This window comes from Anarrhichthys ocellatus, unplaced genomic scaffold (assembly GCF_004355925.1).
Source record: "Anarrhichthys ocellatus isolate YVR2014 unplaced genomic scaffold, GSC_Weel_1.0 scaffold13, whole genome shotgun sequence".
Lineage (NCBI taxonomy): Eukaryota > Metazoa > Chordata > Actinopteri > Perciformes > Anarhichadidae > Anarrhichthys > Anarrhichthys ocellatus.
Genome location: NW_022280043.1, coordinates 6360645 through 6380000, shown reverse-complemented (window position 1 = coordinate 6380000; position 19356 = coordinate 6360645). Strand labels below are relative to the sequence as shown.

Sequence of the window (19356 nt, the reverse complement as noted above, 5' to 3'; positions counted from 1 at the left end):
AAAAAAAAAAAAAAAAAAAAAAAAAAAAAAAAAAAAAAAAAAAAAAACTTTAAACCCTCAATTGTACCACCCAAGTGGAAAAGAAATTACCACCCCCCCTCCCACTAAAAAACTAAAAACCCACAATAAACTAAAAACCCACAATACAATAAATAAAACAGTCATGTCAACATTTATGGGGGAAAACAGAAAGTGGTGGAGAGAAATTGAGGGAGAGAGAGAATAAAAATGAAACTTTTTGTTCTGTTTTTCCCTCCTGAACCAGGGACTGAAATTAAATCGTATTTACAGACTGCAACTGAGGATAAACAGTCCGGCAGCTGCTGCGCCGGTCTACTAGAGAAAAAAAAAAATAAAAATTACAAGAACAACAATATAATAACAATAATAACAAAAAAATAACAAAATAAAAGGTACTTGATATTTACAGTTTAGCAGTGAAAAAAGGAGGAAAGAGGGAGGCAAAAGGCAGAGGGAGGACAAAAAGGAATGGACGGGGAGGCTCCAAAAGCTGTTGGGTTTCGGGGATTTGAGCATCATTTCTGGTCTGATTATTACTGAGATTAGTGGAAGTAATATAGTGTGGTCAACTCGGGCTGGACATGCACATTTGCGTGGTGGAAAGAAAGACAACCGGTTCATGCCGACAGCGGACCGTTAGGCCGAGTAAATTATTTGCTATGAGTTCCTTCCGCCACCACAGGCCAAGAAGAACATGATATGAGCATCACAGGCAGGCTGTTTGGGAAGTGGACGAAGAGGGTTTCAAAAAATCTCTCTCACAAACCAAACTAAATTCATTCAGAGTCCTCCTCCTGCACAAACAACAACTGTGTACGCTAGCTGAAATGACAATGACGAGCAGCGAGAGCAGGCAGTAGTCTCTCTGTACCCTCCGCACCGGAGTCTTGAACATAATCGAGCCGATATGAAACTTAACACCGTAAAGTGACATAATTAATGAGGTGACATTTCACCCTACAGTGCTGGGCAACTGTGTTGATGACATGCGAGACATCATTGAGGCTTTCTGTATTTGAAGCGACCGGAGCCCCACACCAACGGCTCCCCTCTCTGTGTGAAGTAATGCCGACAGCTGGACACGACGAGCACAACTCGCCCCTTCGCTTCCGCCCTCCTCCCTTTGGAGATGTGCAATACTCATTTGAGAATTAACATGAATCGCTTGGTTTCCAGCTTAACCAATGAAAACATGAGCTTATACTGAGGAAACTGAAAAAAATGTGCACTCTGCTCCTTCTCATTCCCATAAAAAGGCAGTTGAGGAGCTAATATTCAAAAAAATAGAAACTGTAAAGACAAGGCTGTGGTGCCCTCACTTACTAATACAATTTAAAACCAACTCTTATCTAAAATGAGCCAAAAATCCATCTGGTGACAAATTGGGAGATTTAAAAGTAATCCTTCACATTTGTTCCCCCTTTGGCCGGGTGAACTGACAATACTCGAGTAGAGTTCAGGGTAGAAAGTGACAGAAGAGCCACTATTTCTACATTCTACAGTGGGTTGTACGATCAAACATGTACACTACAAGAGTGGCATTTATGACCCCACTAAGGATGATTGTCAATATTAGGCGGGCCTTACATACGGCCCCTTATTCTCAACCCCACAGTCAATCAGGATCCCATTCAACGGCACCACGGCCCCACATAAAATACGCCAATGCAAATAAAATGAACATAAAAAGGGATAAAAGTCGACTGTATATTATAATACAGAAAATCCATATAACATGGACAAACCCCCTCCTCGTCTCCCAAACAATGTAAAGTTTCCTTATTCTAACAGGCCAGACAAGGGCCAGCGTGGACTTACAACTGCAGCTTATATTAAGCCCAAGCATGGCTCCCTAAATATCCTTAAAAACAACCCCCACACCTTCCTGAAGCCGGCAGCCAAAGAAAGTGTTTTCTATTGGAAATGGTTAAAATCCAGGGAGAATAGCAATGCTGAGTGTTTACGTGGGTGTGTATATTCATTTCTTTTTCTATTTTAAAGGGTTTGGAGCCAGAGGGGAGGTTGAGAGGGAGAAGAGCAGAGGAGAGAAAAGGAAAAATGGGGGAAGACAAAAAAGAAAGGATGACAGAGGGATGGATGCTCAGGTGCTGTTGTTGATGGATCCGGGTGCTGAGCTGGGCTGGGCGGTACTGTCCGACACACTGCCCTCTGCAGGGGGAGAGAGGGAGCACACGTGTCACCAACACAGGCCAACCTCCGAAGCAACGATAGATAGTTCAGTGACGATAGTTAACGGCCTATCAAGTGATTATAATGGGTCCAATAGGAAAAACAAACAGCCAGATAAAACCGGCAAATAACTAGATGGGTAAATGTTGAAATAAAAACCCCGCCTGAGTAAGATATGTTTGTATTTTCTGATACACACCATGTGAGGCCGGCGATGTCTGTGCACGAGCGTGAGGAGGAATGAGGTTGGAGTTCAACTGGGGCTGAATAGACAGCTCTGACAGAGAGAGCAGAAACACAAACAAATGTTTAGTTATCCATAAAATACCACGGGTGCATCGGAGGTCAAATACAAGAAAGACACGGAGGTGAACTGACCGACGGGACTGAAGTTGAAGAGGAGCGGCAGTTCCCGTCCGCTGGGCAGGCGGGTGTTGGGCTGACGCAGCTCTTCGAAGAAGGGGTGCGCACACGCCTCCAGAGGAGACAGCCTGGTCACCGGCGTGTATTCCAGCAGTCGAGAGCAGAGGGCGATGGCCTCTGGTGGGGTGCGAGGCTTAAACACCTGACGGAGGAGAGAAATTTAGCTTTATGTAAATCCAAAGACTCAGGGCGCCGTCAGACGTCGGCAACTTGAAGAGGGAGCACAGCTGGCGCTCGCACGGCTCTTTGCAACAACAACAACTTATCCTATGAACGCCAAAAAAGCCGTTTAGATATTTGACAGGTATTCACACTAAAACTTCAGAATGGTGTTTGGATAACCATCATCCATGATTAATACTTTCCAGTCATGGGAACATACCTTTGTCCAAGGGTGTGCTTTGATCTGAGGGAACTTGAACTCTGTGTAGTTAGGGTTCATCTCTCGGATCTGCTCCCTTGTTGGTGTCCCCAGAACCTGAAACAAAAATGAAAATATTAATCACAATCATTGGTACGTCCTCCATGCCTGTAAATATACCTAACACCTGTATTTGAATGTATTCAAATACTATATTTACATACTCACACATTGATGTTTCTTTCACAATAGTTAATAGCAGTTTCTTGATGCTCAAAGCCAATACTGACGGCACTTTCAATCTCAAACTTTAGACCATGTCTCCTTTCAGCCACTGTAGCATCCCGACTGTACCTTGATGATCTCTACTAGCTGGTCCACACCACTGTCCCCGGGGAAGATGGGCTGGCCCAGCAGCAGCTCAGCCAGCACGCAGCCGGCCGACCAGATGTCGATGTTGGATGTGTAGTCTGTGGCACCAAAGATGAGCTCTGGGGCGCGGTAGTACCGTGAGCAGATATAGGACACATTCGGCTCCCCCCGCACTAACTGCTTCGCACTAGAAGGCGGTAAAAATGGAGATGAAGCAGAGGAGGACAGTTCAGGAAGCCAGTGAACCTCTCATTTCTCAGTGCGTCCGTTTTCACAAAACCACAGCATGAGAACAGTCAGAGGTGAGAAAAAGACACGACGGATGAAAACGGGGGAAGTCGAGGCTGAGAAAGAGACGGTTACACAAACAGACAGCCTGCTAAACATGCACGCCGACACACAGACGATGTCGACACTGGAAAGAACGACGGAGACAGACCGACGCGTCCGGAGGCGGAGTCTGGTACTGACCTGCCAAAGTCACAGAGTTTGAGGATGGCCGTCTCTGGGTCCACCAGGAGGTTCTGGGGCTTGATGTCTCTGTGACACACGCCCTGGGAATGGATATAAGCCAGACTGCGGAACAGCTGATACATGTACACCTGAGGGGAGGGGGAGACACAAGAGATGGTTGGCATAAAGGTTTTAACAACTTGGACAGAATCATACAGATATTCCAGGAAGAAAAGAAGAATTTTTCCCTGTTCTCATGTTGAGTTTAATACTGCTTTCATTATCATACTGGCTAAAGTATGAAAGTATGAAGGAAAACTAGTAGGGACATGGCCTTGAATTATCACAATCCCAGCAGTATATTAGAATTCCTAATGAAATAAATTATTTACTGAATACAACCTGGATAAGAGGCAGAAAAGGCTTAACCAGTTGAAAATGATTAATTTGATTAAGATAATTTATATTTTTGCTTAAACTGTCAACTCCACTTTTAGTGTATAGATCTTCCTTCTAAATAAAATAGAGAAAAGACTAAATATTTCTGAAAAAACGAAAGAAAAAGAAGTGAAAAGACTTTTTTGTTGTTGAGGAAACTACAATCAGTCAGACATTAGCTGGCTGTGTGAAAGGGGTTTGTGTGTGTGTAGGTTTTTCATCATGTGCCCTGATTGTGTTTTTGGGTGCACTGTGTAGGTAGGTGTGTGATGAAAGACACAGCTGTGTGTCTGATGCAGCCCGCGGTGCCGTGTTTCTACAACAAAACAACAATCCTCCCTGAAGACGTGCAACTATCTTCATCTCCTATTTGACATTTGTCTACTCGTCCTCGGTCAATGGTGTCATTCTCGATTCACCCAGTTAAGTCTGCACCCATTTGATGTGTCTGTGAAATGCAGACTGTAAGCATCTTAATATGACATGTCATCACCATTATCGTCACTACTACCCCCATGATGCAGTGACAGCAGGCTGGCAACCGATTACAAAACGATTACAGAGAACATGATGACTGAGAGGTGATGTTTAAAAAGGGGGCAGAGGGAGAGGAGGAGGAGACCGGTGAGGAAGAGGGAAACAATGAGACCCAGGGGACAGGGAGAGGGGGGGGAGAAGACCCCCAGACCGGCTGTGATAGAAGTGTGTCGCTGGAGGACGGAGGGGCGACAGTGGAGAGAGAGAGAGAGATCAGTGTGCATCTCAAAGCCACAGGGGAGCAGCAGGCTGAGGAAGGGAAATGGGCCGTGAGACAGCTTTAACGTCCTCTCTGCTGCTGGAGACACAGCGAACACACAAACACTCTCCCCCTTTTAATAACAGGGAACCAAGTGTGTTACTAACTGATTAACTCCTCTGGGACCATCGTTCCCTTTCTGCTTTCAAATTCCTTCAACAGAGAGTCGTCTGGGGAAAAGCAAACAGGAAACTACTTGCTTGTTTTTTTTACACCCACAGGCAATTACTGAACAAAATGTTACTTTCATTTCCCGTTCAATTTTGTCAAAAATGAGTGATTAAACTCAATTGAAACGACTAGGACGAGCCATCTAAATCTAATCCCTTTTATTATTTCACAGAGAGTGAGAGAGCTTTTCCATGCCTGGATACAGACTGTGACTTAAAAGTTTCATCTTCTTAGAATTAAGTATTTACAGTAGTATACTTCTACCCATGAAAGCACCGAGAGTACAGATCTCTGCCAAAGATGAACAATCCTCCAACTTGCGAAGCAGCTGCCTTTCTCACAAATAGTTCTGTATGCGTGTGTCATCTAAATGTTTTCTACAAAGCAGCACATGTTTGTCTGGATGTTAGAGGTTCCCACTACTAACTAAAGCATGCAGCATTATCAGTTACAGCTGGAATGAACTTCAGATGCATTAATCCGCCAGAAAAGACCACAAAGACCAGACAGAATATTTCCTTCTAGGATTATAACACTTTTAACTTATAATACACAGAGAGACCCCCGAATAACTGACTTTAATCAACCTTTGGATGACCGTAATGTTTAAATGTGTGCCCACCTTAACATAGATGATGGGGATGGTGGTCTTGGCTTTGTTGAAATGCCGAGCCACCCTGTACACTGTCTCTGGGACGTAGTCCAGCACCAGATTCAAATACACCTCATCTTTCTGGAAAAGAAGAAACAGAAAGAAAGGAAAGAGGAGTGTATAATTAGAGGCTGACAATGAACTCTTAACTACTGTAAATCTGATGTCATGAGTAGAAAACAAACCAATCTCATGAAATGAGAGTAAGTAATCAAACAATAACTATTGTAGCTGTATGCAATGATTAGTTTTATGATTGAAGATGGCAACATTCATCTTATGCTTTACACTTATTAGCGACGAATATCTGAAGCAAACAATGATTGAATAAAAATTTACAGTTGATGCTGGTCATTGACAACATTTACACGTCATTAGTAATAACAACAGATCTATAGTTACGAGTGTAAACACAGTTAGCTTGCCACAGTTATTACTGATAAAGTACAATTGAGTGTAAACATTGTCAGACTCACGGAGGATATTCAGACTCACCGACACCAATGTTATACTTATTTCTAGGCCGCACGTTTTAGAGGTTAAGGATCAAAAAGTCAAGTTTGGCCGATACACCTCATGTACTTGAATCTTCAAAATGTTGACTTGATGTACACTAAAGACCCGGATCAACTTGTCTGAAACATGTCTATGAATCACCATTGACTGGCCGGGTGTGGAGGCAGAGTGATTCATCTAGAAACACAGAAAAAGGTGAAGTCAATGCACACACACACACACACACACGCACCTTCTCGCCACTGGAGTAGAAGAAGTAGCGTAGCCTCACAATGTTACAGTGGTCCAATTTCCTCATAATTTGCAGCTCCCTATTCTGCAATGAGGAAAGGAAAAAGGAAGTGAAATGGAAAAAATGTTAATTGTGCAAAAATATGACAAACTAGCACAGGTCAGTAAGTCAGGACCATTACTGAAGAACATCATATTCTAATCCACGGAGCAAAAGTAATAAACAACGTCATTTGCGTATTACTACCTTCTCTGCAGATGTAAAGTTTACAACTTTACTGTAACTGTTTGACAGCAAGCCCGTGTAAACATACCTTAAACCTCTTGTCTTGGAGAACTTTCTTAATGGCCACCATCTCCTGGCTGTCGATGAGGCGAGCCTGGTAGACCACCCCGAAGGAGCCATTTCCTATAACCTTTATGTCTGTATAGGACACTTCCTGTGGGCGGTCGGGGCCCTGCCCGGGTGTCGCTACCACCGTCGTCACCTTGCCACTGTCTCCTGTGGACGAGAGCACAAATACGCCTTGTTAAAAAAGACCCTGATAGGACTCAGTACAAATTCACTGCAACATAATTTCCATGGATGAAGGGATGTTTAGACATGTGAGAAACACAGTGACACGACTCCGTTCAGTTCAGCCTTTAAAACCAGCGGTTCTCTAAGACAGAGACGTTAAACCAAACCCCTTTCATACCGGAGACACAACCACAACGCAGGTCTACTGAGCCCGCATTCAACCGGAGTTAGACCCACTCATACGAGGCCGCTGTCAAACATTAAATCACCCCAACAATATTCTTAACATGCTAACAGCTAAAATACAATACCACTCATGTAACAACCAAATAAATGAAGGGATGAAATTTGTTTCATGTTTTACTCGCAGCCAGCTTCTTTGCTCAGCTGGACAAATATCTCTGCATATGGCACATTTTTGGCAACGTCCATTTACATTAAATTCCCATTCCAGATAGGAGAGCCTGGAGCACCATCCCTGCAGCACACGTGTCACCCAATTCAGGACTAAAGTCTCAAAGTCAGGTTGACGCGTGTTAATGCAGATTGCAGGTTTAACCTTCGTCTCTGTGTTGATCTGAATGAGGTGTGCACATTCCAATAATATCACAAGTATAGGTCGATGTACTCCCTGTGTAAAGAGCCTGTTTAGCAAGTTGTATTTAGTGCACTATTCTTTTGTTATTATCACGTTATAGATGTTCTGTTGGTATTAAAGTTCATACAACAGATATATACATAGAATGGAATGCTATAAGCGGTATATTTTATGGTGTTTTATTTGCCATTATAGTTTCTTTCAGAGCTAAAATACAGGTACATGTACTATTGTTAAATGAGATGTTTACGGTCTGAGTGTAACTGACAGCTCTAGTTAGGGTCAAGTAGCTGCTCAGTGCTCTGTGCCTGCGTTAGGTCAAAAATGATTTGACAAATCGGCACCAGAAGCAACGACACTGGGAGGGGAAGAGCAGCAGAGGAGGAGGCCCGTTGCCAAAAGGCTTGTCAGAGCCTGTGATAAAAAATTGCGTGGACAGTAGCACACCCAGAAGTGCTACCATTTCCTGGGCTTGCTCACTTCGCCTGTCTCAACAGGACCCCTCCTGATCTCTAGTAGGTCTCCCAAGTCTCAAAATGGAGTCAGATAATGAAGCATTTTGGTCTCTCCCATAAATTGACAAAACAAAAAAATAACTTGGCTTCATCAACTGCTATTTCTTTAACACTTAATAGTTGAATAAATTACAAATTAGATACCCATCTCCAATTGATTCTTGGTCACAAAAAACAACTCTATACTCTGCTATTTTTTAACTTTTTTTTCAAGGTTATCATTAAACGGCAGCCGGTAGCATAGCCACATGATTGGCCGAGATGTGATCTCAGCCCTCAGGTCAGCAGGAAACATTCAGCTTTTGAAATCAGTCAAGTTTGGTTCATGCACATTCCTGTATCCTCTATTCCTGCTCCACAACACAATGCTCCTCTGTACCTCCTTTTAGCATCACTTTCACACTCTTTTCAAACACGTTCGGTCAGAGGGGAGCACATTAAATATGGAGCAGCTGTGGCATGATAGTCCCTTGAATAATGAATGCAAAAAAAAAAAAAAAAAAAAAAAAATGGAGCACTTTGCCCAGCTGTCAGTGAATAGCTTTGGTTTCTAATAGCTAAAAGGAAGCCTGATGAGTAAGAGAAAAGGAATTAGCAGAGTGACTCTCATCACACCCACACTGATAAGCAATTAGCTTGGTTATAAGTGGAAAACTCCAACACAGTTTTAACTTCAGCAACTGCATGATGAATTACAACAGGTCTTTTATCATGCATCGCCTATAGCAGCGGTATTCAATTAAAGTTCAACGAGGTCCATTTAGAACTTCCTCATGTAAAGGTTCTGAACATCACAATAATGTCTAACTTGCTCTGATTTAGTGCCATATATATTGAGTTATCCAACAGCTGTTTTAACATCTGTATGTAGTCAACACCTGACTGTCAAATCAAAAACGTTCAATTGAATTGATTCAGTTCATTCAGGTGTGAAGTGATGTCAACCAAGAAAACCACGATATTATATTTGTCTTATCTTCCAATAAGAGAAATTTGTGTGCAGGGACTTTATCTGTGGTTATTGAAACCACTCGTTTCAGCTCTATTCCTCTCTGTAACATCACTGTTGGGAAGTGAATTAACATGTTAGGATTCTGATCATATTGGGCTCTCAGATTGTTTATTAGCTGTGACTTCATTTCAGATTCGAGTGGGTACGTTTACACAAAAGACGTGTACTTTGTCTCGTAGTGGCGCTTCACATTACCGCGTATAATACGGAATACACATATTTGATTGGCTGAGTAGCATCACCTGAGATGATTTACAATGCATGTAATTGGTCAGAAAACTAGACTGCACAACTATTGAAGTTCATGTTCTTGTACCACACAGACTCACGATGGCGCTCTTGCCATGCACTGATCTCTTAGGCGTTGACAGATACCAGGTGCTGATCCAATATGGTGCTCCCCTACATTTAAAATCTATATCACACTGCATGGATCGGGATCATTTTTAAGTACGGTAGCATGAGGCCAGAGATAGCCATGATTCCCGTGGCACAACATACCGAGTCAGAGGCGCACTGAGAGACTGAATTTCATAATATTGGTGAATAAACTATCTAATGTGGATTCGTCACGTCTCCACTGTCTTGGTAAACTGTTTCCACTATCTTAAGCTACAATTCTCACCGTCTTGATGAAAGATTACCTGAGGTGGATTTGCGTACTTGACCAGCTGTTGGAACACATGTATAGACGTTATACACGTTCATATATTACTATTATATAAAAAAATAATTGTCCAACCATATTTCAAATGTGTGAACACACTGTGGAACAGGTATTAATGAGGTTTTAAAGTATTAAACTTTTTTTTTTTTTTTTGGTACAAACTGTAATGTGTCCTTTGAGTATTGAAAACTGTCTCCCTCAGATTCATACTCTTTAATATTTGATCAGACCATTTCGGATTAAATCTTTGACTGTTTTAATTAGGCCAACTACTTGTGAAATTGAGAAACTTAATTTCAAATGACGAAGAGGCTTTGTCGGGTGGAAAAGGCTTAAATCCCTCAACATACGGTATTGAACAAAGTGCTGTTTTGGTATGGTACTTACACTCTGGTAATAAATTTGCCATTTGTATCAAATAATTTGAAATACCAAGTCCTAAGAATTAATTTGCATTGCATTTGTTTGGCCAGTTCTAATCACTTTACGTCAACGATTGGCATTATCCCTAAAGGCTTTGATCGGCCAAACTGTATAATTTGTCAGTCTCCATTGGTCTTTGTCTCCTCTTGCTCTCAATGATCACTTATAGCGTCTTTTAATTTGTCAAAGACACCATCAAGTTGTTCCTGTTGACATGTTTTTCTCTTTCTGTTGTCAGACAACTGAATGAGTATTAAGTAGTGATTCAATCGTGGCTTGTTAATGCAACCTGTTAATAAAGAACTGTTATTCCTTCACTTCTGCACTAAAAGGTATTGATCAGTAAACACTAACCAGAGGTTAACGGTGACATCTGTCTCGTGCGACTGGCAGTATTGGAAAAATCCCAGTGAGAGTAGAGGTAGCAGAAAGTGACCTTCATATTATTGCTGCCACACAGCATCTCACTATGTCTGAGCAGCAGACACCATCCTCCCTCAAGTTCAGCTTTGGCCATGCATATTGATCCACAACAGAGGGCTTCGTTTTGGGTGTGAAAATATTTTCAGATTTAGTACCAATGTAGTCTAAAACAGCATTTTTGTGTTGTTTCTGCAGGGTCTAGGCACCTCCGACACAAGAACTTGCTTTCACGGAATGCAGAATATCCTGATGATCAAGACTGAGACATTATGAGAAGTGAAAAGTGAGCTCATATTCCACAGCAATGGATATGAATGAGCCAAATCACCTGATGGAGATCTGCGGATTGGCCGCATGCACGAACTTTAGTAAAGATTTACTACAGAGCAGCAGGAGTCGACTTTGATCTTTGACTTCCATTCATGTTCTTTCATAGTCATTTCTCTTTTTCAAATAATCAATTATTGATCAAACATGCTATTTTCTGTCAGGGCCCCAAACGTTTCTCTTTCCAGTTTTGAAAATGCTATTTGACACGAGAGCTGTGATGCTATTTTCTTCCATCTCTCCCAGTCTGTCCTTCTGCACACCTCTATCCAACCCTACAGATCTTCAGCCAACTGCTACCGCTGCATAGCTACATGACTGCTGAGCATTCTGCAAGTACTTTTCATCACACCAGCGAAACCAACTGCTGGGACTTTGCTGTTGGCAAACCAGAGTTTCCAGTAGAGGTGTCAAAACAGTAAAGATAGTGAGTATGTTCAACCTTCAGTGTAAAAAGTAGACATGCTACTTAAAGGAATAATGGTCTCCACTGAGATGTTCAGCAACGGAATTCAATTTATAAATTGTCTTCCACTTAAAAATGGTGCCGACACTTAAAAGTTTACCAAACTGTTTCCACTATACTAAGCTAGAATTCTCACTTTCTTGGTGAAAGATGACCTGAGGTGGATTTATGTACTGGACCAGTCCTTTAAATACACTGATGCTTTCATATATGCATTAATGTAGCCATCCAGGTAAGTGGTTAGATTAGTTTACGGTTAGGTCACCACATGCTGGTTAATCAGTAGTTTGGGATACTTTCAATGATTATAATTTCCATTTCTTCAGGCTACCACACGACGTACAGTGTTGCAACCCTAGTTTTGCACTCTGCAAGATCTGACCTAACCGAGGACGACGCCTAAAAAAAGTTAGACCTTATAATTTCCACCTGAAGCACACTTTACAAACGTTAGCAAGCTAGCTAGCTTCTACATCTGATATTAATGAGGAATATATTAGAGCATTGGCTAACACCAACTCTATTCTTGGGTTACAATGCAAAAATAATGGTTAGGTAATGTTTCCGAAAACATTTACATAACGTTATTTACCGTCGAAATATGAAACGGCTTAGTTCAAATCGTGCCACCAGCAGCTAACGATAACGTTAGCTATGCGATAAAAGCCCCTTGATCGCAATGGTTCCTTAATGAAAAACACAGCTAACGTTAGCCGGACAGCTAACTTAAGTTAGCTCACCAGCTAACAGCTTGGTTAGCTAAGGTTAGCTCCGTGACAATGATCGACACTTAAGTACACTCTGACACATTTCTCTAAAAAAAAAAAAGAACGTACAACCCGATCATTTGTGTTAACATGTAAAGCGGGCTTATGAAATAAAAATAATACTTACTGGGAAGTTTCAGATTCCCAAAGCTCGTCGAGCTGCTTCCACTAGCTTGTGAAGCCCCAGTCTTTCCTGTCGAGCTTCCGCCGGCTACTGCTGATCCGGCACCGGCTGCAGCGGACCCGGTAGCTCCGGGAGGCTCAGCGAAGGAGCTGGTCCTGGGCCGCCCGCTGCCGCTCATCTTTGTGTGAACTAAAGCCGGGGCGAGGTTGAACGTTAACGAAAGCCAGACCGGCACAAACCTCCGCTCTATATGTATGTATTTTAATATTCGAAATAAATATAAACTACACTTACAGCGTTCTGTATAGGTTGCCCGTCTCCCCCTTTCTTCCTCTGTAGAACGGTGATGGTGGGGGGGACTGGGGAGTTGACGCACAACGACGTAAAAAGCTCGCAAGGGTTGTTGGGAAAGTGAGTTCTTGGGGGTCTTCAAGCGAACGAAAATATGAACTCAAATTTAAAATAATCACGGTTGTAATTCATTATACCTCAATGATACTGAAGCTGGGTTAAGAATATGTAGCCAACACACATTGATCGTTTTAATCAAAATCAAGTAACAATGTTTGTAAGCATAAATTATTCTGATCAATTACAGTAAAAAAAAAAAAAAGTCTCGGGGGGAATTGTTCGCTAACGTTCGACAGAAAAAAACTACAATTCCCAGCAGGAAAGCACAGTTTATGATTGACAGTCGGTCTGTCCAATCACAGCTCCTGAAATCTTGACACTACCGCATTGGGCACGGCTTCGTATCACACGAATGGAGGCGATCAGCGGGCAAACGTTTCATTTTACTCAATGAAATGCAGTTTCCCACGGACACTTTTCAAATGTCTGCATCTCCACGCCACAGATGGTGATACGGGACTAGCAAAAGAAAAAAGAAGAAGGCGTACGCCCGTGTGACCGAAAGGGTGATGGTGACTACACGAGGGATTGTCCAACGAGAGTAAATGAGAGGTAAAGGGAAAGAAGGGCCCGCCGTCATAGCCGGAGAGCTTCGGGGAAAAGTGGGTAGCGCCGCCTGACGGACCGCCAGACGAACCGGGGAGCCACCGTCAGGAAACCGCGGTGCCGAGAAAACAGGTCTGCGATATCGGAGGGAGCGCCGCCAACAGCTCTCCATACGCTATCACACACTGTAAACAAAGATAGGAATCACGTTTAGTGTGGAGAATCGGACAATTGATTAGCGAGGATCTAGTGAGTGGTGGTCGTACTGTTAGCATTAGAGGGCCTCCATTTAGCTAACGGCTGAAAATAGCGATGTTTGTTTGCGGTACTGTTCTTATCTGTGGAGACACTTGATGACACTGAAACCATGTATTAACCATTTGATTGCTGCTACACAACTGCTGATTTAATATGGATACGTTTTAGTTTAACATGTTCATTTTTTTATTTCTTTTACCTCAGGTGTGCTCTGACACTGACCTTAATTGATTGGACACAGACCTCATCACCTGTCATCTATCATCTTTCATGATACACTTGCATCCTACACAAAAACACACATTTTAATACACACGCACGGTACCAGCATGGCCGAGCAGCAGCAGGAGGAGGAGGCAGCAGAGGGTGTGTACGTGGAGCACCAGTACATGTGCAGTGAGTGCCACCAGCTCTTTAACACCCTGGAGGATGTGCTGATCCACCAGCAGATCCACACCGGCCAAGAGGGAGACGGGGAGGTCATGACCATCCAGGGCATCGCAGAGATGGGGCAGAACCAGCAGTACCAGTGTCTGGAGTGTGGGGCCCTCCTCATGAACCCAGAAGAACTGCTGCAGCACCAGGAGATGCACATGAGAGAGGCGGGGATGGAGGTGGAGCATCAAGGTGAGAGATCTGATGGCGTGTAATTGATGCAACGGAAGTAAATGTATGACCTTTTTTTTTTCAGAGCTACTAGTTATACTAAGACACAACACTAACTGACTTTGTGCACGTTCCCCAGAGCTGTGTGAGGTTTTGGAGACTGAGGAAGGGTCTGAGGGTCAGATGTCTGGACCGGTTCAGTACCAGTGCCTGGACTGCCTGGCTCTGTTTGACTCACCCGAGACCTGGCTGGAGCACCGGCGGACCCACAGTAGGAGCAGTACACACAGTAACACAGAGATCGTGGTAAGGGAGATTTATTTAACATACGCATAACTGTAAGACATTTTTGTTCTTATCTGGGATGTAGAATTCATTGAACTTTTTACTGTATGATTACTACAGTAGTCTCTGTTATTGTCACAGTAATTTTGCTTTCTAAATTGAACAGTCGTACCAAAAGCACGTTATTGAGCTGTAACAATGATGAATAAAGTGTGTATATTGGGCTACAGGAGTTAATGATGTAGGTTATATTCTGCTGACCCATTCACATCCTAGAACTAGATTTATGTGGAGTGTAAAGTGCATTGTCATCTTAGTTGAGACTATCAAAGTAGAGTTTGTGTGCATCAAAAATATAACAAACCATGTCTTCTTTGTTGGCCATTGCAACAGGAGTATGTGCTCCAGCCCGATGGCACCATCACTCCACTGAACAACATGCAGAACTACGTACTGAGTGAGCAGCAGGCCGGGGAGATCTTGGCACAGGTACTTGGGAGCGTAAACACCTCACAACAAGAGGAGTTAAAAGATAACGAGTTTTAAGGTTTGTACACTGCTGTGTGTTTGCTCCAGGTACTCGCTCAGCAGCAGCAGCAGCAGAAGAAACTTCAGTCCAAACCTGCTGCATCGTCCCGCTCCGCCCTGATGCCTCCCGTGACGGCCATCCCTGGCTCTGCCACCATGCACCTGCAGATTCTCACGGCTCAAGCTCTGGCAGACAACTCCAGTGCCCCCGGGCAACGCCGCTCCAAGCTGCCCCCCCTGTTGCCCGCAGTGGGCCGAGGCTTTTCTTCGGGAAAGCTGGGGGTCCTGGAGACCGGGGACCAGAGACTGGAGTTAAGGTTGGCCCCCAGTGTCCAGGATGACACCCAGCAGCGGCAGCAGCCAACAGAGGTGGTGGTCATCCACCCGTATGAGTGCTCAGAATGCTCCCTTCTCTTCCAGACCCCGGAGGACTTCCTCCAGCACCAGGGAGAGCACTTCCTGGCTCAGGATAAAGAGAGTGGAGAGCCAGGCGTTATGAGTGGCTTCGAGGAGGTGCGAGGGAGGGAGGAGACGACGGAGAAGGTGGAGGATGTTAGGATTAGAGTGGCGGAGAAGAAAGCGGTGGTCTGGGCCAAGTCCCAACAGTGTGAGCTCTGCAACCGCACCTTCACCTCCGTCAACAGGCTGGCTGCTCACAAGCGCGTGCACGAGCAGGGCACGCACGAGTGTCCGGAGTGCGGCAAGGTGTTCAAGAAGGCGACGTCACTGCAGACGCACATGCGCACACACTCTGGTGTGGCCAGGTACTTGTGTGTCGACTGCGGCAATGGCTTCACCACTGAGATGACGCTTATCATGCACAGGTAAACACCACAGCAGTCTACGTAACAGCTGGCATGAACCTTTAATTATTCTTCTGTCTGTTTCACCTTTTCCTCCTGGTGTCATACAGGAAGTCCCACATTGCAGATCCACTTCACAAGTGTCAGTTCTGCAACAAAACCTTCACCAACATGACCAAGTACCTCTACCACCGTAGAACCCACCTCAACCGGGACTCATCCAGCACACCCGCCCCTGTCTCCATGGTAGTGAAATAAGCATACCCTCCCCCACACACAATTGCATCCGCAACCTCAAGTTAGTATTTCATTTCAATTTGACATGTGCTTGTTTTCTTTTCCGCAGGCCTCCGCTCCAATAAGAGCATCTCTCTCTGCACTTGCCATCCTACAGAGAGCCAGAGAGAAGAATTCTCTCACTGATGAGGCGAAGCGCAACCTGCTGGCCCCTCTCTCAGAAGATGAGATGGAAAAAATGGGGGAAGATCCAATGCAGAGTTCTCAGAGCAAAGTGGTAGGAGGTGAAGTGGAGAAGCAAGCGGAGGACACCAACATGGAGGTGACTGCCCCGCTTGAAGGCAACACCGATGACCCGCAGCAGGTGGAGGAGGCCACCGAGTCTGACTCGGCTACAAACCATGCTCCCCCGGACGACGCCGGTGTTTTGGTCGCAGCTGAAGCTGCTTCAGCTGCGCCATCCGACAAAGGGCCCTTTTCTTGTCGTTCTTGCCCTAAGACCTTCCCCTCCCAGCTGCAGCTCGTCCACCATCGACGCAAGTCGCACGTCACCGAGCGCAGCTTTATTTGCAGCATCTGTGGCAAGTCTTTTAAGAAGCAAATCCACGTGCGCAACCACATCCGCATTCACACCGGTGAGCGGCCCTTCCAATGTTCCGACTGTGGCAAAACCTTCTCGTCTCTCGCCAATCTGATGAGGCACAATCTCATCCACTCCGGCGTGCGACCGTACCGCTGCGACGTCTGCCACCGCTCCTTCTCGCAGTCCTCCAACCTCCGCCAGCACAGCCTGCTGCATGCCAACGCTGCGACACTGGGCTGCCCGGACTGCCCTGCCACCTTTCGCTGGCCCACCAAGTTGGCGGCACATCGCTACACCCAACATCCAGGGTCTCCGGCCCCTTTCCCGTGTCCCCACTGTGAGGCCGGCTTCCTGACCAGGAGACAGCGAGACAGCCACTTTCTGGAGCAGCACCCCACGCTGGTGCAGGCCGGCACAGGGATCGAAGCGGGCAAAGAGACGGACAACCAAGCGGAGTCGGGCAAAGATCTGATCTCGGTGGCCTCCACCTCAACCACAGCTGGGACAGAATCAGGAGATTCGGCCAGTGTCGGGCGGGGGGGCCAAGATTGTAATATTTGCGGGAAGAAGCTCAATTCTCCCGCCAATCTGCGACTCCACAGACTGAGCCACTTCGCCTTAGGCCCCGGGCGGCCGCGGTGCACTGCCGGGAAGCGGCCTAAAGCCCACCAGTGTCTTATCTGCGGCAAACTGTTTGTGTCGTCCTCTGGAGTCGCTCTTCACCAGCGAGTCCACACCGGCGAGCGCCCGTTTCCCTGCCAAGTGTGCGGCAAGCGTTTCCGTCAGAACACGCACCTGCGAGAGCACCTGCGCACGCACTCGGGAGAACGGCCGTTTCGCTGCGAGGTGTGTGGAAAGGGTTTCATCCAGAGTATGCACCTGGCTGAACACCGGCGGACGCACACGGGCGAGCGGCCGCACGCGTGTCCGCAGTGCGGCAAAGCCTTCAAGACCTTCTCCAACCTGAGGAACCACAAGAAGACCCACGCCCGGCAGCAGAGGCTGGACGAAGAGGCCGCCGCCCAAGCCGCCATGGAGACCAGCTCTGCCGTGGCAGTGGTGGACGCTTCGGCGGTGGAGCTCGCTAACGGGCAGCCTCAGCTAATCCAGATCCAAGCCTCCGATCTTCAGCAGGTCAGGATGTATATCCTGCTTACGTTTTGTCTGTGTACTCTGCTGTTGGTTGAACTAACTCTGTACCCGGTTTTCCTCCTCTTAGACACAGGGCACTCCCACGATCATGTGCAATGAGTTTGGGGAGACCATAGCCATCATTGAGACCAGCGAGGGAGGAGCGCTGCCTCTGGAGCAGGCCTTGGAGATCTACCACACGGCTCTGGAGAACGGCCTCGCCATGGACACGGGCTTTATGGACGAACTGCAGCTCCTCTGAGCTGACAAAAGAAATAACTGCCAAGTTGACGAGTTCAGTATTGGTCTCGATACGGACTCTAACAAAGACGAATTGACTACCGAGAGGTCGAGTATCCAGCTCAGACTTACTAGAGCTGGACTAAACAGATGTGAAGTTCAGCAATCAGACCAAAGTAATTCATCTTCCATCTTTTTACAAAGCTATGAGAGGGATCAGTATTAAAGTTTATTTAAATGATGCATAATAAAATAAAGGATTTGGCATTCATGAACAAGGACTATTGGTTGTGCCTCAGATGACATTTGTAAGATTCATTTTACCATTTATATGAACTTGATGTGACTTTTCTTCTGTTTAAAGGTTCGGTCGTGCTGTTGTAAATGGGTGAAATCAATAAATGTTTTTTCAAGGCGATACACATTTGTGACCCACGCGCTCATGCAACACCACCGTGTTACAGTTCACACAGCTCGACTCAACTGTACACTGGAGAGATGTGAACTTAACATTTTAGAAGGTGCTTCATTTTTAACATTCTTGAACCACGTATTGCATCTGTGCGTAAAGAAAAACCCATTTGTCACATGGCCAGCGATACAATCACTTTAATTGAACACCTATTTTTATTTGCATACTGAAAGATACAGATACAAACTTAAGATATTCATATAAATTCCTCTCGTATACTGGAACAGTAAAACAAGGAGTATAACACAAAAACATTAATAGCCATATTTATTGTTTTTTTCCATTTCATTTGTTTTACCTGCGGTAACGGGTGTCTTAAAAGTCAACTCATGTTCAATGACAGATTTTTCCTTAATAATATAATGAGTCTACAGACTACAGTAATTATTTACAACACAACCAAGTATTAGATCCTACCAGCTCTTTGATTCATTACCCTCCCCTCACTTCCCCCAGTTTTCTCTCCGCCTGCAAAGGTCCGGAGAGAGCAATAAAGTGACAAAGGGAGGAAGAAGGGAAGGAAAGAGGCGGAGGAAGGAGATGTACAGGTGTTGAGGCTATAAAATCAAACTTAGCGGGGAGGGGAGGGGGTTGTCTAAAAACATACGGCTTATTACTGCTGAAAGAACAGAAAGGTCCACGTCATGTTCGTCGTCCTCTCTGTAATGAACAATAAAAATAACTGCACCGCAGGTACTCGCTGAGGTGAGAGGCCAGTCAAGGGAAGACGGGAACGGAGGAACTGTACAAGAGCCGAGCAGCTTCTCACACCTGCCTCCAAAATGATTAA

At 45.0% G+C, this 19356-nt stretch overlaps 2 protein-coding genes across 2 annotated transcripts; one reads left to right on the top strand and one right to left on the bottom strand.

The window, feature by feature from the left end:
• Window positions 1-1142: 1142 nt before the first annotated feature.
• gsk3ab (glycogen synthase kinase 3 alpha b) lies at window positions 1143-13241 on the bottom strand. The gene is made up of 11 exons (XM_031852777.1): window positions 12761-13241; window positions 12470-12655; window positions 6939-7126; window positions 6626-6709; window positions 5848-5958; window positions 3839-3969; window positions 3350-3554; window positions 3017-3112; window positions 2590-2776; window positions 2411-2488; window positions 1143-2190 (listed from the first exon to the last, which is right to left on the bottom strand). The coding sequence occupies exons 2-11, from the start codon at window positions 12642-12644 to the stop codon at window positions 2123-2125; spliced, it is 1323 nt and encodes a 440-aa protein (XP_031708637.1). The 5' UTR covers window positions 12645-12655; window positions 12761-13241; the 3' UTR covers window positions 1143-2122.
• znf526 (zinc finger protein 526) lies at window positions 13189-18512 on the top strand. The gene is made up of 8 exons (XM_031852673.1): window positions 13189-13555; window positions 13886-14308; window positions 14427-14593; window positions 14966-15061; window positions 15149-15924; window positions 16014-16149; window positions 16250-17857; window positions 17943-18512. Exons 2-8 carry the CDS (start codon window positions 14011-14013, stop codon window positions 18114-18116), a joined length of 3255 nt encoding a protein of 1084 aa, XP_031708533.1. The 5' UTR covers window positions 13189-13555; window positions 13886-14010; the 3' UTR covers window positions 18117-18512.
• Window positions 18513-19356: the final 844 nt, after the last annotated feature.

Bases quoted from the DNA above. Each gene is read 5' to 3' on its own strand.
- gsk3ab (XM_031852777.1), bottom strand. From the start codon at position 12,644: ATGAGCGGCAGCGGGCGGCCCAGGACCAGCTCCTTCGCTGAGCCTCCC. The intron at 3,555-3,838 runs GTCAGTACCAGA...ACCGCCTTCTAG, and splicing joins AAACTCTGTGACTTTGGCAG to TGCGAAGCAGTTAGTGCGGG. The intron at 3,113-3,349 runs GTACAGTCGGGA...TTTTTGTTTCAG, and splicing joins AGCTAGTAGAGATCATCAAG to GTTCTGGGGACACCAACAAG.
- znf526 (XM_031852673.1), top strand. From the start codon at position 14,011: ATGGCCGAGCAGCAGCAGGAGGAGGAGGCAGCAGAGGGTGTGTACGTG. The intron at 14,309-14,426 runs GTGAGAGATCTG...CACGTTCCCCAG, and splicing joins GATGGAGGTGGAGCATCAAG to AGCTGTGTGAGGTTTTGGAG. The intron at 15,925-16,013 runs GTAAACACCACA...GGTGTCATACAG, and splicing joins ATGACGCTTATCATGCACAG to GAAGTCCCACATTGCAGATC.